Here is a 22,888-nt window from a genome sequence, read left to right on the forward strand (position 1 = left end):
CAAGCGTCGATTGACGTACTGTACCGCCGGAAAGGAGAGGCTCCATTCCCATGTTGACGTGCTGAATGGATCGGTGTGAGTATGAGTAATGATGTTTCCATCTCCGAGATAATCCATCTCAGACGCGCCTAAGTAGATGAAACGAGGGGTCATGTGTCGGATACTAGTACCACTTGGCCGGCCGGTGAAGGAGGGTGAGTAGAGTGTTGGAGACCAGTTCCAGATAAGATTTAATGGGGCCGATGCGTCGGAGTAGGCAAGACCGAGATGAAATTTGATTGAAATAGCTCGGGTGATGAGCGAGTGGAGCGAGCGCCGAGCCCCGCGCCGAGGAGTGCCGAATGGTGTGTGTCAATGTTTCGGATGTGAGGGCGAGACGTGCCTGAATGACACAATGGGCCGTGCGAGTCGGAGCTGGCCCAAGCTGTACCGCTCTGCCTTTGCCTGGAGCAACAGGATCCTCGGAGCGCTGGTACTGCGTTGCGGAATAGCTGGCGAGCTCTGCCAATCAGCTGGCCAGTAAGGCCCGAAGGTCCGCGGATGAACCTGCGAGCGGGTTGAGTCATGCGGTCATACCGGGACCACCACCGGGATACTGGCGGATAATATAAGTGGCTGCCTCTCTCATAGGAAAGAAGTAGCTGAGGGATCTACGGATGAGGGGTGCTGCCTGGGGGATCATCAGAAGGGCGGACTCGCTGAACGCGCTGAAGCTGGAGCGCTGAGGAATGTGGCGCAAATCGATGGCCGAGGCCGAGGCGGAGCTCGCTTCCGGCGGAAAGACACCGTATCAAAAATGACGTGTCACCCTGCGTAAATCTTTCAGATTTCAAGGTCCACTTTGACCTCCTCCACCGTGGGACCTATCTACCTATACATCCACCCTCACTATGGCTTCCGTATTCAAAGCACAGTCCAAGAAGGGCAAGGGAAAGGCGAGGGCCGAGGTGGACGATACCCTCGCTGTGGCGACTACCGCCGCCACGCAGGAAGATGGCGAGAAGGAAAAGGAGAAGCGGAGAAAGGACAAGGTGTTGATGCTTTCGTCACGAGGGGTGACGCAGCGGATGCGGCATCTGATGCATGATCTGGAGGTGTTGCTACCACATATCAAGAAGGGTGAGTCACCTTCCAGCTGGTGAAGGCGGAGCTGACTCCCAGACTCTAAGCTCGACTCCAAATCCTCCCTTCACCTCCTTAACGAACTCGCCGACCTCCACTCGTGCAACAACACTCTCTACTTTGAGGCGAGGCGCCATGAGGATCTGTACCTCTGGCTCGCACGCAGTCCGAACGGACCCAGTGTCAAGTGCCACGTCCAGAATGTGCACACAATGGACGAGCTTAAGATGACGGGGAATTGCCTGAGGGGGTCGAGGGGGCTGGTGGTCTTCGATGGAGGATGGGATAAGGAGGAGTGGGGAGGATTGATGAAGGAGATGTTGACGCATGTAAGTGTCTTCATCATTGAAGGGGTAGTCTGGGCGAGGAGGAGCCGAGAAACCACGAGCCAGATGAACCTGGAGTCTCACAGTCTCATGAACTCCGCTGACTTGCAGGTCTTCTCTACGCCGAAGACCTCACGCCGCCTCAAACCCTTCATCGACCACCTCATCCTCTTCTCCCTCCTCGACAACAAGATCTGGTTCCGGAACTATCAAGTCGTCGAGCGCGACCCCCTCGTCCCCCACGGACCGCCCACTACCGCCCTCATCGAGATTGGTCCTCGTTTCGTCCTCACCCCTATTCGGATATTTGAGGGCGCATTCGGCGGTCCCACGCTATTCGCCAACCCCGAGTTCGTGAGCCCCGCGGCGGTCCGGAGGGGGATCAAGAGGGAGAAGGGGGAGAAGTATGGGGAGCGGATGGGTAAAGAGCGGGAGAGGGAGGAGAGGGAGGAAAGGAGGAGAGAGGAGATGCCGGTCGATGAGCTGGAGAGGGGGAAGGTGTTTGCTTAGGCGTAGGCGTCGGTGCGGGTCGGGAAGGGGGACTTGGGGAATGGTCCGCATGTACCGGTACACTCGCGCAGAACATCGAGCAGATCTTGGTCTCTGCTGCTTCGCTTCCGCTAATGGCGCGCGTCTGTCTCCTCCCGATCGAACACAGTCCTATCTATCGGCCCTGGCCTCGCGACGCCCATCATGATCGACCTCAGTCGGCCGCTAGCGTGCAGGACCAAACCAGCGGCGACCTTCGCCACGCGACTGATTTCGGCCATCGCCGCCACCGCGTCCGGACATCCGCCTCCGCCAGACACGTTCCTCCCCCACCTTGTGTAACACGTTCATCCTTCCCTACCGCCATGCGACCTTCCTATTCGCTCTTCCTTTGTCCAGACTGGCGGACCGGAGGCTAAGCCAGAGCTAATGCAGATCTCATACCGCACGAGGCGTCCTCCCTTGAGGACGTGGAGTCCGAGCGCGTCGATTGCTTCCACGCTCGCGTCGAATACAAGACCTAAGCTTCCACTTCGCTCATCCTCTCACTTCTCATCCTTCCTACTCACTATAGACGCTACAGGCAAGTGTCAGCGCAAGATGTCGTCTAAATCGGCCAAGTGGCTCTCGGCTTCCCTACCGGTGCAGCTGGTTCTGCTCGCTTCTGCTACGACCATTCTCGCCGGACTAGGGTAAGCTACCTCGTGCACTTTCTTGTCGCCCAAGCTGACCCTGCAGACCCATCAAGACCATCCTCCATCCCCTCCTCCCCACCTGGTCTCCCTCGCACCTATCCACCCTCCTCCTCTCCCTCTCTCTGACCCTCTTCGCCCTCTTCCTCCTCTCCTCCAGCATCCTCCGCACGCCCCTTCGCTTCGTCTGGAACTGCTTCTTCAAGCCCTTTTTCCACTCCACCCCCTCGGAACAGCGGGACCGGCTCGACACCTTCTACAGCGGGCAGGCGGACGTGTACGACTCGACTCGCGCGCATCTCCTTAAAGGCCGAGAGACGATGTTGCAGCTGCTCGCGGCGCATCTGAAGGCGCAGCCGGGTCCGAGTCTGGTGGGCGGGATGGCGAGGCCGAAGATCTGGGTGGATATTGGAGGTGGAACAGGATGGAATATTGAGAAGATGTGAGCTGATCGTTGCGCGATGCTCGGACAAGACAGCTGACGAGCAGGGACGAGTACCTCCCGATATCCTACTTTGACAAGGTGTACCTCATCGACCTATGCGAGCCGCTTCTCGACGTCGCTCGGGCCCGCTTCGCCGCTAAAGGCTGGAAGAACGTCCATGTTCTCTGCCAAGATGCCAGCCGGTTCGTCCTGCCCGAGTGGGAGTCTGGCGAACTCGACCCGCGGGGGAGCTTGACGGCTATAACTCTGAGCTATTCACTCTCCATGGTGAGTTGCCGCGAAACTCCGCTCTACCGTTCGGGGACTGTCAGCTGACTTCTAGATCCCACCATTCTACCAACTTCTGGACCGATGCGACCAGGTACTCGACCCTCAGCGGGGCTTGCTGGGTGTGGTGGACTTCTACACCTCGCGCGACCTCGGCGTCAAGGAACGGGTAGGTCCAGCTGATCCGCCCTGACATAGCTTCCAGCTGACATTCAGGCCATCGGTACAGCCTCCAAGCGGGTCTCGTGGCTATCCAAGTGGTTCTGGGAATGCTGGTTCGAGCTCGACAATGTCCACCTGCACGGGTCCCGCCGAGGTCAGCTTCGTCTGCCTTAATTTGGTCCAAGCTGACGTCCAGACTACCTCGAGTACAAGATGGGAACCATCAAGCTCTACAATGGCCGGAACAACTTTCTCTCCTCTTACTTTGTCCAAATCCCTTACTACATCTTCCTCGGCTGTTCGCGGGACCGGGACGCCAGCGCCGCGGCCAAGGCCTTCGAAGTGGACGCTGGCAACAAGCTGGGCAAGGGGCAAGGAGGGCTCTTGACGCCCAGTTCGCCGTTTACGACCAGTCCGTGGGCGGATGCAGGGGCACGGATGGCGGCTGTACCGGAAGAATTCAGTTTGGGGCCCAGTGCGGCGGAGGAGAAGGGATGGACGCAGAGTATCAGGGATGTGGGGGCGCCGTTGAGCCCGTTCCATTATCAGTTGCGCAAGGTGAGCTTTGTACGCCTTTCGTGGGGCAGGTCAGAAGCTGACCGATAGGGGTGGAGGGTGCCGTACCTCGAGGAGAAGATACATGAGCAGTTTAGAACTCATATTTATGGCTGGGTAAGCTTTGATGACCATATTCGTCCGGGTGAAAGCTGATTCTTGAGACATGGGAAGACCCCGACGTGGACGTCAAAAAGCTCGGTATCAACAAGAATGACCATGTCCTCGCCATCACTTCTGCCGGAGACAACGTCCTCCACTACGCCCTGGCGGCGCAGTGCGAGCGGATCCACGCTGTCGGTAAGCTGAACGTGTCCCATCACTGGCGGGCGGCAGCTGACATACAGACATGAACCCCTGCCAAGGCCACATTCTTGAGCTCAAATTAGCGGCCATCCAGACGCTCGAGTATAACGACTTCTGGATGATGTTTGGAGAAGGGCGTCACCCTGATTTTGAGCGGTTGTTGACCACCAAGCTGTCTCCGTTCCTCTCATCGTGAGCTTCCGATTCCATGTCTACGGGCGCCAAGCTGACATTCAGGCACGCCTATGCGTACTGGAAAACCCACGCCAACCAATTCTCTCGCAATTTCTACTATCGCGGCTATTCCGGCTGGGCGCTCCGACTCGCGCACGCCGCCTTCTTCGTCGCCGGCGTCCGAGGCGACGTCAAGCGGATGTGCCAGGCGTCGAGCGTAGCGGAGCAACAACGGATCTGGGAGAAGAAGCTCCGTCCGATCTTTTTGAACAAGATTATGGTCAAGGGTTTCCTTGGCAATTCGTACGTTTCTCCCTTTGCCTCAGAGGTGGAGCTGACGACCAGCTTCTTCAACTGGCATGCCCTCGGCGTGCCCAAGAACCAAATGAACTGTTTCCTCAACGACGGCACCGTCGAGGATTTCATCACCGCCACGCTCGACCCACTCCCCAGTATGGCCCGGCTAAAGGACGACAACTACTTCTTCTTCCTCTGTCTCAATGGCCGGTATTCGCGCGCGAGCTGTCCGGCGTATCTCAAGCCGGAAGGATTTAGGGTGTTGCAGAATGCGAAGGTCAATGGGGCGTTCAAGTTGCACACGGATACGATCCTCAAGTGAGTTATGACTTGCTCGGGGTCGATCTGGGGACCTTAGCTGATATGATAGTGTATTGAGGGGACTACCGGATGAGAGTCTGACCAAGGTGATCGTCATGGACTCGATGGACTGTGAGTTGACCGCCCCGGTTCTTGTCACCTTTCCACCCAGCCGGATTCCCCCACCTTCCCCCACTTTACTGAATACCCCGTCCCACCTTGCCCCTCTTGCCCGCCGTCGCTCCACTACCTTTCCTCTGCCTATCTCCGCTACAATCCTGCTCTTCATTGCTCATCCTGCTCATCATGCACGATTCCAAGCTGACTTGGCAGGGTTCGACCCCATCCCCGCCTCTCAACCCCTCCCCTCCCCTACGTCCACACCCCTCGACGCCCTCTCCCCTACGCCCGAGGAGTCGCTTGTCCACCTCCAGTCCGAGCTGGACTATGAGATCTTGGAGATCCGGCGCGTGCTCCGCGTCGGCGGTCATGCGGTCTGGCGATCGGCGGCCAAGCGTCCTTGGTATATCCAGCGATACCAATTGGCAGGATTCAAGGTCGAGCCTATTGATATACGAGAGAATGGCGCTGGAATTTGCAAAGTTAACATGTACGCATCATGTGAGTATACTTCCTGGGCCCTGTACGCGAGTAAGAGCTGATGTCGCAGTCTGGAGAGCCGAAAAACTCGTATAAACGACCGAAATCGGTCGACATCCAGCCTAGAACGAAGGGTAATTATCTTGCTAGCCTATGCAGCCTTGCTCCTTGGATGTGCTAGAGTCTATTGAGCTGATCAGCTGCGTGCTCATGCTCACACCACCTTTGACGCTATCAAACGTAGACAAGGAGGATCATTCTTGACCTCTGAGTCACTCGCTATGCAGCCGGCATATGGCGCATGCTCCAGCATATTTCGCGCTGACAGACTGGCCTGCGCAGTCTCGCCCAAAACAGTGTACCGATCCATGCATGCTCCACCCAACAAGTAGTCTACGAGGCGTCCTCGCGGTCACCTACAATACTCTGCAGCTGCTCTATTCTTCTTTCTAGGTCGAACTCAACTAAACGGAAGAGTGGGACCTGCTGAACCGCCCACACCAATACGCCATTATCCCTCGTATGCATCGCCCAGGATGAGTCCTCAGCTTGACGCTTCAGGTGGCGAAGCATAACTTCTGGCTTGACATCGTCCCTTTCATCACTGAGGAGTAGCATGGCCCCTTCGACCCAGTACCACAGCCGATCCTCCGCGAGGGCGTCCTCGAGATGATGCCTGGTGATCTCCGAGAGCATGAAGTCGTACGCCGCCGTCCGGAGAGATTTTGCCCCGCTAGTGTTGATACGAATGGGACGGCCATCCTCAGAGTATTCGAGCAGGGCGACGAGTGAGGGTGTGTGGATGCCCAAGGTCGCGAAGTCTAGCGTACTCAGATGCTCCCGCCGTTCCATGGATTGCCTGGCCGTTTCAGCTCATGGATCGCAGGATTGAGCTAGTGACGGTTACTCACGCTTTGAGTTGTCTCAAATACATCGTCTGCGCTATCGTCGACCAGTCGTCCTTCCCGTTGATCCCCACATCCACCATAACAACCACCTCCCGACTGCAGGCTGCAGAAAGACATCTGATCACGTTCCACAGCGGGGTCGCCACCCACTCCTCTCGCGCAGCGATGATCTGCAGCCTATTGAGCGTCCCATGCTCGAGAAGCGTGGTGCTACTCAGGGCGTGACCGCAGGCGGCCTCGGCCGTAGCGAGCCCGCTCATGGAGAGGGCGAGGTCTCGTAGGTTGAGCAGACTGTGTCTGATGAGGATAGTGAGGGAAGGGATGTCGGCGAATGTGAGACCGGAGGTCGTGGGCCGAGGGGCATATGTGGCAGCGAGTTGGAGGTATACGAGGGAGGTGGAAGCTACGAAGGCGAACGTGGTAAAGTCTCCGAGATCGAAGGGACAGGTTTGGGTCGCCCAGATTTCCTCCAGCCGCTGTTTATAACCAAGAGCCGACTGCTTCTTGTACAGTCTGGTGAGGTCGTCGAGCTGAGGTTCGACACCGTCGAGGTCGATCGACCGATAGAGGTAGCTCTAGTGGGGGCCGGTCCGTAAGGTCGTCACCCACTCGTCGTTCATGACCGGACCGCCACCGTGTTCTGGCGGGGTCTGAACGAGGATGAGGTCGATCCGTGTTTCAATCGTGAAGTCCGAGGACGGCGGCGACTCATCGCGAACCTCACGCCGCACCGGTGGATGGCAGTCGGAACTGTATACCTGTTGGTATGAGGATACGATGTGACCCCGGGCCTGAATGCCGCCCGCTCTGACTCGGCCAGGCAAGACCTGCACAGAATGCAGGTGGACCCGGACACCAGCTGATGGGGCGTAGTCGTGGTCGGCGTAAAAGAGCTTGCGCGTGCCCCTACACTTCCTGCAGAGGACGTCGAGCAAGTACTTGACGACGTCCTTGCGACTGCTCTTCCCTTGGTGTAGAGCAGCCCTACTGACGCCGATCTTCCGAAGCGCCGCCGGCCCGAGATGATCGCTGTGGATGTTGATGACGGATACGGAGTCGCAGTAGAGACGGGAGCGAGCCTGGACGAGTCAGCGACGCTCAAATCTGTCGAGACATACTCACGGTTGATCGGTTCATCTTGACCACCTCGGGAAACTCCCGGGTATGGTACAGCACCCTAGCCACCGCCTGCATCCCCTTCTTCTCCACCCGCATCAAGCTCGCCAGATCCCTCATCTCGACATACTGCCAGACATGCTGTCTGAGTTCCAGTATATCGTATACCCGCCGAGCGCTGGTAAGAGGCGCGAGCGGATCCACGTCCCCCCGCCGAGCTCGGGCGCTCGCTCGGCGTGGTGGAGCTCTGCGAAGGGGCATAGTTCCTGAAAGGCCGTTTGTGTACTAGCTGGGACGGGATGAGGAGCTCGTCAGGACAGTAATCCAGTGGGAGTGGGGATAGGTGGGGATAGGTGGGGATGATGGGAGATGCAAAGTAAAGCAGCTGACTTTTTTCGACGCGACGCGTCGCGCGTCGCACCGGACGCGGCCGGAGGAATGAGGAGTTGCTGCATCAGCCAATCGCCTTGAAGCTTGAAGCTGGGGGGCAGCAGAGACTTTTGAAACCGACCGGGACAGGCTACGATCTATGCATAATTGGTCTGACCCCGCGTCTACTCCTGCTCGCCCGTACGGTCTCTCAGAAGCTCCATGAACTCCTCGATATCGTCCTCCGGATCATCCGCCAGCAACGCCTTTGCCTGCTTGATCGCCCGCCTGACCTTTCTCACCGCTTCCAGCACCTTCTCTGACTCCTCCAGCATAGCCTCATCTGACCCTCCTGACTGCCTTATCTCCCTCAGCCGCCCAGCGACAACAGCGTACTCTGCTAATCCCGCCTCCAACTTCGGGAAGACCTCCGAGCGAGCCACCTCCAGACCGGAGATCGCTTGCTCCGCCCACCGTGATGTCTGGGTGTCCCAGCGATCTTGCGGCCGTCCGTCGTCGTCGTATTCGAGATCGTAGAAGTCGTTCAGGCAAGTGACACCGAGGGTCTCAAAGTCCACCGAGCCGAGAAATGCGCGACGAGAGGGGGATTGCCTCGCTATCAGTTTCAATCGAGCGAGTTCAGATGTTTCGGGAATACTCACTGCCAGAGGTACTCCACATAGTCGTGCTGTTCATCTCCATCCCATCCAAGAACGTCACCATACCCACGACGCCAAGCCTCGTTCTTCACCGGACCGACATTGATCGAGCAGCTTTGGGCGCAAATGTGGGTGGGAGGCGAAGGACGTTGAGCAGATTCCCGAGGTATGGTGGGGTGTAGATACGCAGATGTCGGATTGAGCCATATTCTGTGAGAGTGCGATCGGATAGCAGGCCCAAACAGACCGTTTCGGCTTCGGCGATGCCCTTGATGGCAAGATCGAAGTAATCGAGATTGGGGAGCTGCTGCTTGACCTGCAAGAACAGCTCCGGGCAGTCGGCAAAGTCGATGTAGACTTTGTCCTCCTCGAAACCATGCGCCAACACCAGGGAGGTGATCGAGGCGCCCGAGTAGTCGAGCAGACGAAAGTCCGTCGCGCACCAAGGCGCACCGTATGATCTGACGTAGTCTAGGCGGTCGGAGTGACCGGCTTCTATCTGCCTTCGACAGAGGGCACCGACGTCCGAGGCCGATAGCGGATACTCGTAAGCGTCTAGCCGCTGGTAGAGCTGGGAAAACTCTGGCCAGTCCCGGAAAGCGACCCGCCAGGCCTCAAGAACATGAAGATCGGGTTGATTTCGCCCGCAGAAGAAAGCGAGGTCGAAGCGCGTCGAGATGGAGTACTCTCGAGGAGGCAGGAAGGCGGGAAACAGCGGAGTGGGAGGCGCGGCATCTGCGTGTATCACAAGGCGCTGGTTGATCTCGATGTGTCCGATGGGCTGATCGACAACTGAGGAGGGCGAGGCGGCCCCTGCAGAGGAAGCCTGCAGGTAGACGACCCAGCGATGCCTATCGCTGTTCTCTTCCTTTCCAGAACCGCAGCCGAACCGTATCTCCCTCAGCAGAGGGAACTGCCGACGAAGCCGTGGGACGATGAGGTTGAAGACGTCGGGCCGGTACTCCCGAAGCCATAAGGCTTGCTTCTCCCGTGCCTTGTAGCCTTTGAATGCGTCTTTGTCGACGCCTACTTTGCGCAGCATGGCGAAAGGGAGGGTGATGGTGTGAGCGTTGATGATGCGGACGTGGTATGAGTAGTTTCGGGTCTTGCACTACTGGTGTCAGCCTCATGAGCGTCGTCAACGGCTCATTTAAACATTCGATCAAGCTGGGCAGGAAGGAGGGAATCACTCGCCTGTTTCGCAATCTGATTCCTTCTCAGTACCACCGTATTGTACTCCATCGTGTGGTATAGCTCCTTCATCGCCTCTTCTCCCCCGTCCTTGTGGAGCCTCTTACACTTGGCCAGACTCTTCCGGCTGAGAAAGCCGAAGATCGCCCTACGCACGTCCAAGTTGGCGTACGCCTCCGAGGCGAACGGGGCCGGCTTGTCGGCTTCTGTGGTCATCGCAGCCTCCGGCGTCCGTGTAGTGAGTGTTCGGCCTGTATAACTGTGGCCTACAAAGGTGCTGCAGTGGAGTATGAAAGGCAGAAGAAAAGTAGAGGGAAGAAGCAGAAATCCTTTCGAACTCTTTCGAGTGAGCTCGGTGAGGCCAGTTCCGAAATCGGATCGAACGCGGACATCTTGACGATGCTCAACAATCTTGTCATCGCGTTCTGAAGCCGTAGTGACTGGTGAAGCCCGAGTATACAGCTCAGTCCAAGCATTTGACACCCAATAAGCTTATAGTGGATGAACTACAGCCTCGGCCCCATCCGGCTCAGACCCATCGCAGGCTTCCTAGATGTCCCGGCCCTCCGCTCCATCTTTGATGCTCGCCTAGAACCGCCCAACAGGATCCCTCATGGACGTCCTCGTCCTCCTCCTTCTTCCTCCGCTTCGATCTTCCCCATCCTCGCCTTCAGCGTCCTGATGAGGTTCGCCACCTCCCGCTCTGGCACCACCGACAGCCACGACTGTATGTCCTCCACTGCCGCCTTTGCCGCCTGCACCGTTCCCAACAATGCCTCCGCCTCGTCAACGAGCTCCGATATACTGGCCTCGGTGCACATCAGATGGCTCAGACGTGCGCTGACCTCGTCCACGTCGTCTAACCGAGCTGAGACCTCCGGCAGCAGTCGGTTTGTGATGACTGTCTTGGTGAAATGGGCATCGTCGGCCCATGCTTTCGCCTTGGACGCCAATCGAGGTATTGCCGAGCCGTCAGGTCTGAACTCGAGATCAACGAGGTCAGGGACCTCATTGACGTCAAGATCCGATAAGTGAATGTCGACCAGGTTTTCGCGTTGAGCGGGAGTGAGCCTGGCGATCAGCGCAAATCCTTACAGATACCGCGGTACACTCACCCTCTGAGGTACTGGACTAGACTGGTCTGCGCGTACGAACCCCATGAGACTGAAAGAAGATGATCGTGGTCGTCTGGGCCGACGTGGAAGAGTACTCTGCCGGTGCAGACATCAATGAGTGAGCGAGCGAGATGGAAGATGGTGGTCTCGCAGTCCGCCGTGTAGATTCGTAGGTCGTGGATTTGGGCTTGACCGATATTGCGAGGGGTTTCGAGACTCCGGCACGCCGCCTCGGCCTGCTCGATACCGCGGAGGGAAAAGTGGAATGTGTGGAGGTTGGGGAGGTATCGCCTGATGATTGAGACGAGCTCCGGCAGCTCCGGAAACGCGCAGCCAGACCGATAGGGCGAGTACTTGTTGGCCAGCTTGAGGGTGGTGAGGGTGGCGCCGCACACCTCGCCCAGCCGACGGAGGTCTTCTGGGCGCCAGGCGGGCGCGCGATTCGCGATCATGACGGCTAAACGCTCTTTGTAGCCCTTGTGAATCTGGCGCTGGTAGAGTCGTATGAGGTCGTCGATAGTGACCGGGAGCCTACCGAGCTCGACCGCCTGATATAGGTCCCCGAAGTAAGGGGCGTCGGCGAGAGCGGTCATCCACGCGGGAGCGTTGCGGCGATATGGATAGCCCTCCGGTGCGATCATATCCAGATCGAGACGGCAGCTGATAGTGTAGTTGTCGGAAGGAGTAGGGAGGGGGAGTATCTCCTTTTGGGGAAGTTTGGAGAGATAGAGGCGAGCATTGCGGCAGTGGTCGATATGAGCGGTAAATCTGGCCGGCGAGTCGGGGCTCCTGGAAAGGATGTGGACTTCCCAGAACTCATGCCCAAAAGGTAGGTATGGCGGGCCGAAGGTGATCTTCCGAAGCTTGCTGCATTCAGCGACCAGGAGCGACACGATGCGACCGACGGTAGGGGGATGGTATCCGTCAATACATGTGGAGTAGCCGCAAGCGAAGAGATTTTGACCGAGAGGGCCCCATGATCGGTGGCGGGTATCAAGACCGCATATCGCAATGGTCTTGACGTGGTGGAGATGGCCTCGCTGAGCCTGACTTGGTCAGCTGGGTCTCGGTCAAGTCTTAAAGGTGCGGCGAGATGAAAGCAGGCTTACTCGGCTTCCATCCGCGCTGTACACCACATGCCTCAAAGCCATATTCCTATACAGTTCTTTCGCAGCATCCTCAGCTACTTCTTTTCCCACCCTCATCCACACCGCCAAGTCTGACTTGGCCAACTGTGCTAGGACGGACGAGCGAAGGTGATGGATTTCGAGAAACCTCTGCGCGGCCGTCTGCTCCGACGGACCATTCGCCCTCGCCAAGGCTTGGGGAGCGGCCTCTGGGCCACAAGCGGAGCTGCAGGGCGCCATGATATTGGCGAAATGGTGTAGGCTTGGCTAATGTAGGCGATAGTGAACGTGGGCGATACGTCCAGAGGCAAAGAGCATTTCGCTGGACAGCCGTTGGGGCTGGGCTCTATTGATCAAGCTTGGTTGCGAGCAGCTCGATCATGTCCGTGGGAAAATCGAGCGGAGGACAGAAACAAGCTGTGCTTCAGTAGTTCGATCCGAATCTGAGCGCTGAGCGACCCCGTCAGAAGCTGGATTCACAATGAGAGATAAGGGTATGCCTATCATATATGCTGGTGTGCAATCTACTCGTCCCCCTTCTGGCTCTCCACGAACCTGAGCAGATCCCGGCTCGACCACGCGTATTGGGCCCACTGCATCAAATCCAGTGTGTCCTGGATGGCGTCCAGATCATCCAGCATCTTCTGAGCTAGCGCCACCTTCTCCGAGATTGGAGCTGCCCCCGCCACAATGTCTGCGAAAGTACGAGCTGCGATGGGCAGAGCCGCCAAACGCTCCCCCAGATCCACGAGGCGTTGAGGGGAAGGCTGCTCCTTACTCTCCGCAAGCTTCGCCCATGCGTCCGCCTTGTCCTGCCATATATTCCTTGGGCGTCCATCCCTGCCGAAGACGATGGACCCTGCTTACTTAGGCTCGAAGACACCGAGGGAAGGGAAATTGGCGAGAGATAGGTGTGATTGCGTCGATTTGTCTTGACTGTTCAATCAGCGTCTCTTACGGAGGAGCAGAAGGAATATAAACACACCTTCTCAGCATGCGAAGAAACACATCACAAGCATCGGATGCCCAGGCGCGGGGCGCGCCGTGAATCCGATGGTAGATTCGATATCCACCAGTGTTCCAAGGTATCGGACGACAGAGAACAAGTGTGTCTTGGTCGGAGCGACGTAGATCTCGAGGTGGGTCAGGGTACCGATATCCCCCAACATGCCATCGTACAGCAGATCTTGGCAAATCGCTTCGGCCCGGTCGACGCCGTGAAGAGCGAGGGCCAGGTGTCCGAGATGAGGGAGTTCGTCGCGGATGAGGGTGACCAAAATGTGGATGTCGCCGAACGATAAGGACGTACGATGCTCGTCGTAGCTATCAGCGAGGACAAGCTTGGTGAGCCAGGAGGATGCGACCCGGGCCAAAGACCGAAAGCCGGCCAGATACGGGGTGATGCCCGGCGCAATCACCTCCTCGAGTCGCTGACCGCGCCTGCTGGACGCCTGCCGCTCGTAGATAACGACAAGATCGTCAAAGGTGAGCGGCAGACTTCCGAGCGCAATGGACGCGTGCAGCTTGGCAAAGCACGGCGCCTCGCGCAGGGCAAGAAGCCACTGGTCGTAGAGTGGAGTCTGCCCCTCGTCGCCGGCCGTGAGGGTCAGATCGAAGCGATTATTGATCTGAAAGCCCGGTGGCGCGGTAGGAGGAGGAATGTCGGAGGGAGGGGAGGTAGAGTGGGAGTATGTTTCCGAATGGATATAGTCGGTGCTGCCGCTGAGCGCGCCCGATCCGTCATCATCGTCCTCTAGAGATGTGTCGAGGTATACGATCCATGACGGATCGTCAAAGGGTTCCGGCTCCGCCTTCTCGAAGGAGACCTGGCGGAGGTTCTTGCACTTTTTCCGGAGAGGTGGAAGGAGGACATTGACCATATCCGGCTGATAGAACCGCAACCAGGCCGCTTGGCGGGCATGAGCGCCAGCTCCTTTGAAGAGGGTTGGCGAGACGCCGAGCTCTCGCCATTGTGAAGGAGAGAGCTTCATGTCGTGAGCTCGAAGATGGATGACCGCCGCGCAAATGACATTGGAGGTGATCTGATGATCAGCCTGACGCGTTTGTGCTAGAGAGCACGCAGCTTACAGTGTTGCGGCTCAAGTAGGGTCTGATATTCGCATAGCTGATTGTATGATACAGCTCTCTCGCGACGCCTGCCACGCATCGCCGCTCAACCCTCATCATCCTTCCCAGCGTCTGATTGTCGGACATGTTGATGACCTTTTGTCGCAGCTCGGCGATATCCCAGAACCTTGACGCCGCGGTTTGGACCATCTCTCCATGAGGTACGAGGCTGGACTCCATGCTCATCTGCGGCGGATGCGGATGTGTCGGATAGTGGAAAGCTGAAAGGTAGGAGAAAGAAAAGTGATGGACAGAAGTGCGCCAAGTGCGAACTGGGCTGGTGAGTGCCTCGCTTCCGTCGGAGCTGGTGCAACTGAAGGCTTCTTCTGCCCCTCCGAGGTCGAGGCCAGCTTAGGAGATCATAGCAAACCAAGCCTAGGTGCTAGCCCAATGTCTGGCGGATATGCTATCGGTCCGACAAAGTGCCGCCCAGAAAGACTATGATCTATGCTGTATTGTCCACCTCATCCGAACTGCCTACTTCGGAACCCAAGATCCCCAGATACCCCTTCAGCTGATCTTTCATCTTCTCATCCGCCATGTCCGACACTTGCGCCGATATCAGCTTGACCGTTTCTATCGCCCTCAGCGTCTCCTTGACCTTGTCCGCCTGGCCGGCCACCCCCTCCTTTCCGGAAATGTCCGTCTCAAGCTCTTTGGACATGGTGGCGATGCGCTCCACAGCCCAATGCAGCCTGGCGGTGAGTTCCCCCTTGATGTACTCTCCATTCGACGCGGCCGTCTGGCTCCACTTCGCAGCTCTACTCTCCCATAACCGCCTCGGCCGGTCGTCCTCGTGATAACTCAGATCCGCCACTTGCTCTGGGAGAATGACGTCCAGCGTAGCTAAGTCGACTGTGGATAGGTGGGATTGACGCTTCTTAGACTGCCTGGATGACATCAGCACCGATCGCGCAAGACATCCAGGTAAGAGGGAAAAGCCCACCGTCTCAGGTCCCGCAAAAACCGCTTGGAAACATCGCCCGTCCAGGTGTTCTTTCACGTCCCCGCACGTCTTGATGCCGATGCTCGGATTAGGCCCGCACATGGTGCTGAGATAGCGCACGACGCCAAAGAGTTGATCTTGCTGATCTCCGACAAAGACGACCAGATGGTCGATGGGCCCAAAGTCGCTGAGCATGTCGGCGTAGAGGAGGTCTCGGCAGACCTTCTCAGCCGTGCTGATGCCATCTAGAGCGAGCTCCAGATGCTGTAACCGACGGAGGTGGGACCGGACCAGCTGACGGATGACCGTTATATCATCGAATGACATGTGTGTCCCGCCCACGACGAAGTCCGTTGCGAGGACGAGTTTGGTGAGGGAGGAAGACGCAACCCGGGCGAAAGGGTCAAAGTCGTCGAGGCGAGGGACGAGCCGAGGAGCAAAGATGACCGCAAGACGGTCGACGTAGCCAGCTTTTAGCTGTCGCTCGTACAGCACTGTCAAATCCCCGAAGCCGATACCGAGGTCCCCGATGGTGAGCTCTGTGTAGAGGCTCCCGAAGTAGGGTGCCTCGCGCATTGCGGTCACCCACTTATCAGTCACCGCAGGGTAATCGACACCGGAGTTGAGGACGGAAACGTTGATCCGGTGGGTGAGAGTGTAGCCTATGGGCATTCCGGCTTGTGCATGGTGACAGGGGGAGGAAAGTCGGAGGGGTACTGACCGAAATCGACGTATTCGATATGCCCTCTTGACGTGCCTTGATCCGTTGAGGATACTGCCTCCCCTTCTGCAGGTAGGTGTACGATCCAAAAGGTCGGATAGTGAGATCTGTTTCCGTGCTGGAACCGGACCCGGCGCAGATTGGGGAGGGTTCTTGCGAGAGGGGGTATGAGGATGTCAAAGGCCTTCGGCCGATACGTCAGGAGCCAATTAAACTGACGATGGTGAGAACCAGATCCTTTGTAGAAGGCAGATGTCTCGCCGAGCTCCTCCCACTGCGATGCGGACAAAGTGGCATTGACGAAGTTGATGTCGATGACGATGGAGCGGTATGTCCTGGCCAACAGCTGCGACAAGAGTGAGCGATAGTCAATACTTGGGGGAAGTCTGCAACTGACCGTCTTGAACGCGAGGAAAGACTTCAGCCGCGCGTATAGCGCCTGGCGATGCAGACTTCGCATCGCCTCAGGGAGCGACCTTCGATCAAGCCTCATCATCCTCATTACTGTGAAACGGTCGGCGAAAAACAACGTCCTCTCCCTCAATTCCGCCACCCCCCAAAACGCAATCGCATTCTGTCCTGGCTGGCCGTCATAAAGGTCCGGAGTTTTCCATGACTCCTGTGAGACTGGAGAGTCCATCGTGTACAGTGATATGGGCGATATGGAGATAGAGTAGAGTCATACAAGTTGGCGGCCCCTGCCCGAGTGGTGTTTCAGCTGGAGTTTCGCCGAGAATACTCCGGCCGCCATGATCAAAAAATCGCTTTGAACTTGCCTTCACTTCACCTTCACACTCCCTCAAGCATCTACAGCATGCCCGCCCGCAGAACAGTAGGCATCCTCGGCGGGGGCCAGCTCGGGCGTATGCTCGCGCACCCTGCGGCCCTCCTCGGCGTGCCTCTCGTCATCCTCGACGCCGGTCTCTCTACCCCGGCGAAACAGGTCCTCGCTCCCATCCCTCCCCAAACGCACATTGACGGCCCCTTCACTTCTTCCACGCACATCCGGGAACTCGCCGCTCAATGCGATGTCCTCACTGTCGAAATTGAGCATGTCAATGCGGATGTCCTCGAGGAGATCGAGAAGGAGGGATTGTGCGAAGTGCAGCCTAGCCCGCGGACAATTCGGCTCATCCAGGACAAGTACCTCCAAAAGGAGTATCTGGCGTCCAAGGGGGTGGCGGTAGCGCCGTTTGAAAAGGTGGAGAAGACGGAAGAGGGGATCAAGGGAGTCGCCGCGAGACTGGGGCTGCCGCTCATGCTCAAAGCCAGGACGTTGGCGTATGACGGGAGGGGGAACTCGCCATTACAGTCGGTGGAAAGTGGGGATATCCAAAAGTCGTTGGAGTTTCTGGGTGATCGACCGCTGTATGCGGAGGGGTGGGCGCCGTTTGTCAAGGAGGTAGCGGTGATGGTGGTGCGGAATACCAAGGGGGAAGTAAGGAGCTACGATGCGGTTGAGACGATCCATCGGGAGAGTATACTCCGGGTGGCGTTAGCGCCGTTGAGGGCAGCAGGGAAGGGGATGGAGAATGTCAACGAGCGGGCGAGGGAGTTGGCGGAGAAGGCTGTGGGATGTTTGGAAGGCGCAGGGATCTTTGGCGTGGAAATGTTCCTTATGGAAGATGGTAAGTCCTCCCTTCCTTGGCCGCGCTGATCTCAGGCTCTTTACTCCTCAATGAAATTGCGCCCCGGCCTCACAACTCCGGGCACCACACGATCGAAGCCTGCTCCACATCTCAATACGAAAACCACCTCCGCGCAATCCTCTCCCTCCCTCTTGGCGATACATCCCTCATCGTCCCCTCCGCAGCCATGATCAACATCCTCGGCGTCTCTTCCTCCCTCTCCGACGTCTACGCCATGGCGGACGCCGCGCTCCCTATCCCCGGCGCCAAAGCCCACCTCTATGGCAAGGCCGAGAGTCGCAAAGCGCGCAAAATGGGGCATATCACCATCACTGCCGGATCCGACGCATCTCTGCGCGAAAAGATGCGCCCCGTTCTCTTGGCCCAATCGGACTTGTCGGCGTCGGAGTTTATCGATTCCCTCTGCCCTCCTATATCCACCGGGAAATCGCACCCCCAACCTCTGGTCGGAATCATCATGGGCTCAGACTCGGACTTGCCAGTCATGCTCCCCGCCACGAAGATCTTGGATCAGTTTGGCGTCCCGTATGAACTGACCATCACCTCGGCGCATCGGACACCGGCGCGGATGGTCGAGTATGCGCATGCGGCGCGGAGTAGGGGGTTGAGGGTCATCATTGCGGGAGCGGGAGGCGCGGCGCATCTGCCAGGGATGGTGGCGAGCGAGACGAGCCTGCCGGTTGTCGGGGTACCGGTCAAGGCGAGCGTCTTGGACGGGGTGGACAGCCTGTACTCGATCGTACAGATGCCAGTGAGCTATGATCTTTCGCTGAGCTGGATGTAGCTGACGGGCAGCGCGGTATACCCACAGCGACGGTCGGAATCAACAACTCGACCAATGCCGCCCTTCTGGCTGTACGGATACTCGGGACGTCTATTCCCGCTTACGCAGACGCGGTAGAAAAGTACGCCAAGACGATGGAGGAGGAGGTGCTGGCCAAGGTGGGCGTACTCGAGGAGTTGGGGTGGGACAAGTACGTCACGGACAAGCTGAAGAAGTGATCATCTACGGAACAATGCAGTAACTATAGAGCGGACAGCACCTTCCTAGCGGGCTTCCTACATCTGGCTGATCGAAAATGACTACTGACCCTTGGCAGTTCCATTCCACCAGCCCCCATCATGCCTGACCCTTGAGTCTCCTGATCTGCTTCACTTCATCAAGAGCCTTCAAGAGCCACTCCTGTCCCAACCCACCGGTCACGCTCAGATCCGGCCTGAAACCTCCTAATCTCGGCACAGCAACGGGTGCGGATGACGCCGTCTGCTGCAGCTGTTGACCCTGCCCCGGCGTCGGCACCCTTTCCCCGATGTCGATCCCGACAGCTCCGCTCCTGGATAGCGCCGCCGACGCCTGCCTGCTCGACCCGCCCGCCTTCACCGGATCGCTTACTCGCGGTCGCTTGACTGGCCGTTCCGCATCTCGCGGGGGTTCGCTCTGCCGCGGCGCCTTGGTGGGTAGACGAGAGGAGGACGCCGATGTGGACTTCGCGGAATGTTGAGGATTGCGATCCGATACGAGCGGCTTGCCTGGGACCTTGGAGGTCGGCTTCGAGGTTGCAGATGGGGCCAGGGCTCTGTTGGACGGTCCAGCAGGTAGAGTGGAGGTGGGGGCGATGAGGGATGGTCCAGCGAGGGGCTGCGGCTGAGCGTGTGGTGCTCCTGCGGGAGTCGCTGACCGTCCGTTCCCGCTCGCCCGGACCGTGGAGAAAGAAGTAGATCGGGCGGGTTCGCGCGGGGGAGGATGAGCAACCGATGGGTCCGCCGGCCGAGTAGAGCTCGAACGGGGAGGGACTGGAGCTGTCTCCACCTTGAGCCGCTTAACGGTAGGCGGGACGGACCGTTCTTGTGCCCTCTCCCTTGGCTGGACGGATTTCGAAGCAGATGCCTCCCTCTCCCTCTCTCTTTCCCTAGACCGCTTGACCCCTCTTTCCTCCTTCACTTTCACTTCCGTCTCCACAACCTTCTCCTTCCCTTTCCCTTTGACCCGCGCTTTCTCCTTGGCCTTCTCCTGACTCTCCTCACTATCCTCCACCAGTATCCCGTCGCTCTTGACACTCTTCGAGCTCTGCCCACTCGACGCCGGCGCCTTTTCCCCACTCTCGACGCTCTCCTCTACAAGCTTGGCACCCACACTCTTCTTCAGTTCCCTATGGAACACCTCCGGCTGGGACTCCGATTCAGGCTGGGGTAGCGATTCCTCAGAGTGATACTCCGCTTCCTCCTCCTCCTCTTCCTCTTCTTCTCCTTCCTCCTTAACTTCCCTCCTTTCTTCGCCTTGACGAGCTTCTACCTCCTCTACCTCCTCCTCTTCTTCTTCTTCCTCATCATCCACACCCCCAGCCCCTCCGATCCCATACACCCCCTGGCTCTTCACGCTTTCCGGCAAGCTCTCGCTCGGCGTCCGTAATCGTCCCGCTTGCGACTTGTTGTTGGGCCACAGCGTGGACGATTCGCGCGGCAGGCCAGAGATGGGTCGTTGAGCCTCTTCGACGCTGGACACTTCGAGAGTCTGGGTTTGGGTTTGGGTACGGCGGTGGCTTTGGCTCAGTGATTGAGAGTGGGATTTCGAGCCGGACCGGATTGCCTCTGCGCTGCGGGGTGGACCGGCGCCACCGTTGGACGGACTGGATTTGGGAGGGGTGGGTTTGACGTCGATAGGGGAAGAAGTGCCCTCATGGTCCCGAGCGTTCACGGCGGAGCTGCGAGCGGGAAGACCAGAGGACCGGCGGACCCTTCGCTCAAGGCTCGGGTCGGGCTGATCCTCACCATCAGACGGTAATGGTCGCCGCCGTTTCCTGCTCGCCGCAGGCGGGTCCGGGTTTCGGTCGACCGCCGAGGTGGACCCCTTCTTCCGCTCGTGACCCTTGGGTGGAGGCGAAGGATCCGGATCCGAATCCGGCGGAGAAGACGGCGGGAGTCGCTGGGATGATTTGGGCTCCTTCGCCGCCTTGACCGCTTTAGCAGCCTTCTTCTCTCGCACCCGTTGCCGCCTTTTGATCGACTCGGACGACAGCTCCGCCTCGTCCGTCTCCTCGCCATCGGAGCGTGGACGATGATCCGCGCCCGCGCTCGACGATGGTTCGGGTGCGGCAGGCGAGCTTTCCCGTTTAACCCGTTGTACGGGTTCAGCGGGTTGTATACTCCGCCGCATCTTATGCACCTTCTTCGCTGGCTTCTTCGGTGGCGGCGAGTCCTCCCGGCTCGAGCTGTCTTCCGCCTTCTCTTCCTCTTCCTCTTCTCCGTTGGGCGATGGATCCGCCGCTTCGGGCGTGGGCAGACTTGCGCGTACTTCCGGCATGCGCTGGCCGAGCTGGAGGGGGAACGATTTCTCGACGTGGATACCGGGATCAGAGCTGGTCGCTGGGGTGGGAAGACTCGACCGAGCGCGGGGGTCACGCGGGTGCTGAGTAGCTTGAGTGGCCTGAGAGCCGGTTTGTCCCAATGAGGACACGGTTCTTGGTTTGGACCGCGCGGTCGCTGCGGGCGGTAGGGCGGCAGCAAGGGGAAGGGAGCGCGCTGGCTCTAGCTTGGCCTCGGGCGATAGGGGAAGAGCGGCGATGTGGACCTCGGTGTAGGGTGGGTCTTCTGGCTCAGGCGAGGACATGGCGACCGAGCCACTGCGACGGGGTGGGGACGGTGCATGCTCTGGCTCTGGTTCGGCCAGTTCCGGTTCTGGCTCCCGTGCTGGCTGTGTTGGAGGCACAGGTCCCGGTCCCGACGCCCGAGGACCCCTCCGAGGCGGTATCGCAGAAGGCCTGCTGAGCAGAGGTGCTGTCCGCCCGGCCTGTGGGCCTGTGCCTTGGGGAGGCACCACAACCGGCGGGCTTTTTGGCGGTGTAGGAGGTTGGTGTAGTGTGGGAGGGACAGAGAGCGCGGCAGCCTGAGGAGGAACGCTTGGCTCGGCTGCCGGTCGGCCTGGCTGACGGGATGGTCCCGCTTCCGTGTTCGGTTGAAGTGTCGCTTCCGGGCGAGACGTAGCAGTGGCAGGCGGCGCGACGACATGGGCTTGAGCTTGGCGGGATGGTCCCGCCTCTGCATTCGGCCCGCCCGTCCGAGGTAGCGGACGAGATACGCTTGGCACAGCAGCGACTGCCTCCGCCTGGCGAGACGGCTCAACCGCCGTGTCGTCCTCGACATCCCGCCCAAACATCTCGATAGAATCGAGGATGGCCCGCTGGTCATCCGGCACGTCGAAGTACCAGTCGGGGATGGGTTTGTGTCCTGCCAAAAGACCATCCAGAGGGGATTTGGTCGTATTGGTCTTGAGCACATTAACGATAACCGGCGGTTGAGGGGGGATGACCAGCTATACTATCAGCTTCTACATCTAGCTTGATACCTGCCGTTCTGAGGGTACTGACATCTCTTGCCCTGGACGGACTCCCTTCTTTCGCCCTCGCCTCTGCCTGCTTCTCCAGGGACTCATCATCCGCCCTGAGACGTCAACTTATTACACCAACGACCCAAAGAAGAGACTCACTCGCCCGCCCACCATTTCCTCAACACCTTCTGAACCTCCCCGTCCTCTTTGCCCATCCCCACCTCAACCGACTTCTCCCGATACTCCGGGTCCTTGTCGTCCCCTAACGGTATCTCCCATTCGAGGATCTCGAACCATACCCGCGGGATCTGGGGCGTGTGCAACCCCACGTCCAGCTCTGATCCGGCTCGCGAGAGCGATCGAGACCGGCTTGGGGTCTCTCGGGCCTGGAGCGAGATTCGATATTTCTTGATCCGGAAGACCGCTCGGAGGTGGGAAGTGAGACTCTCAGAGGGGAGACCGTGTCTGGATCTAAGGGGTCAGTCATCGATTACGCTCAGGAGTGGTGCTCGCGGTAAGCTTACTCCTCAAACTCGTCTGTCGCAGCGACGTCAAATTTGACCCAGACCCAATGCGTCTTGTCGGACAAGACACCGACTATCTGCTTGTGCGGATCATCCTCATCTCTATAAGTGGTGAACTGGCGGCGCATCAGCCGTGACCCCATCAGTAAAAGCGAGGGAAGGGAACTGACCTTGGAGAGTTGGGCCAACTTGCCGTGCGCTACCTCGGCAAAATTTTGCTGGTGGTCTTTGTCAAATTTGACTATAGCCCCAGCTAGCCATGCTGTGATGTCGTCCGCCATACTGTCCTGCCCGCTTGCCTAGGTATAGCAACAGGAGAGGAGGGAGAAGAGGTAGCGTTGGACGCGACTGATATCTCGGGTTTGATTTTGGTCGCG

General features: G+C 58.5%; 5 protein-coding genes across 5 annotated transcripts; 3 read left to right on the top strand and 2 right to left on the bottom strand.

Annotated features, from left to right (window-relative positions):
• Positions 1-890: 890 nt before the first annotated feature.
• MKK02DRAFT_42053 (ribosome biogenesis protein BRX1) lies at positions 891-1,958 on the top strand (the record flags this gene model as incomplete). The annotated part of the gene is made up of 3 exons (XM_053091820.1): positions 891-1,119; positions 1,162-1,451; positions 1,560-1,958. 3 exons carry the CDS (start codon positions 891-893, stop codon positions 1,956-1,958), a joined length of 918 nt encoding a protein of 305 aa, XP_052948793.1.
• A 579-nt stretch (positions 1,959-2,537) lies between these two features.
• MKK02DRAFT_35863 (uncharacterized protein) lies at positions 2,538-5,831 on the top strand (the record flags this gene model as incomplete). The annotated part of the gene is made up of 14 exons (XM_053089283.1): positions 2,538-2,629; positions 2,676-3,071; positions 3,119-3,341; positions 3,397-3,510; positions 3,558-3,657; positions 3,700-4,061; positions 4,110-4,175; positions 4,223-4,358; positions 4,406-4,556; positions 4,602-4,841; positions 4,884-5,153; positions 5,206-5,267; positions 5,469-5,756; positions 5,806-5,831. The coding sequence occupies 14 exons, from the start codon at positions 2,538-2,540 to the stop codon at positions 5,829-5,831; spliced, it is 2,526 nt and encodes an 841-aa protein (XP_052948794.1).
• Positions 5,832-5,949: 118 nt separating this feature from the next.
• Positions 5,950-16,516, bottom strand: MKK02DRAFT_31280 (uncharacterized protein; the record flags this gene model as incomplete). Its single annotated transcript, XM_053088253.1, has 22 exons — positions 5,950-6,069; positions 6,156-6,594; positions 6,647-7,156; positions 7,253-7,722; positions 7,766-8,006; positions 8,150-8,239; positions 8,318-8,744; positions 8,791-8,867; positions 8,889-9,898; positions 10,012-10,403; positions 10,598-11,049; positions 11,094-12,139; positions 12,203-12,487; positions 12,509-12,566; positions 12,776-13,045; positions 13,088-13,156; positions 13,229-14,262; positions 14,309-14,533; positions 14,811-15,955; positions 16,015-16,080; positions 16,234-16,360; positions 16,412-16,516. The coding sequence occupies 22 exons, from the start codon at positions 16,514-16,516 to the stop codon at positions 5,950-5,952; spliced, it is 8,658 nt and encodes a 2,885-aa protein (XP_052948795.1).
• A 312-nt stretch (positions 16,517-16,828) lies between these two features.
• On the top strand, positions 16,829-18,665 carry MKK02DRAFT_35864 (AIR carboxylase-domain-containing protein; the record flags this gene model as incomplete). The annotated part of the gene is made up of 3 exons (XM_053089284.1): positions 16,829-17,642; positions 17,678-18,414; positions 18,459-18,665. 3 exons carry the CDS (start codon positions 16,829-16,831, stop codon positions 18,663-18,665), a joined length of 1,758 nt encoding a protein of 585 aa, XP_052948796.1.
• Positions 18,666-18,783: 118 nt separating this feature from the next.
• Positions 18,784-22,792, bottom strand: MKK02DRAFT_31282 (uncharacterized protein; the record flags this gene model as incomplete). Its single annotated transcript, XM_053088254.1, has 5 exons — positions 18,784-21,972; positions 22,028-22,100; positions 22,147-22,458; positions 22,512-22,627; positions 22,682-22,792. 5 exons carry the CDS (start codon positions 22,790-22,792, stop codon positions 18,784-18,786), a joined length of 3,801 nt encoding a protein of 1,266 aa, XP_052948797.1.
• Between the last annotated feature and the right edge of the window lie 96 nt (positions 22,793-22,888).

Source organism: Dioszegia hungarica (genome assembly GCF_025882075.1).
Source record: "Dioszegia hungarica strain PDD-24b-2 chromosome Unknown MKK02contig_5, whole genome shotgun sequence".
Lineage (NCBI taxonomy): Eukaryota > Fungi > Basidiomycota > Tremellomycetes > Tremellales > Bulleribasidiaceae > Dioszegia > Dioszegia hungarica.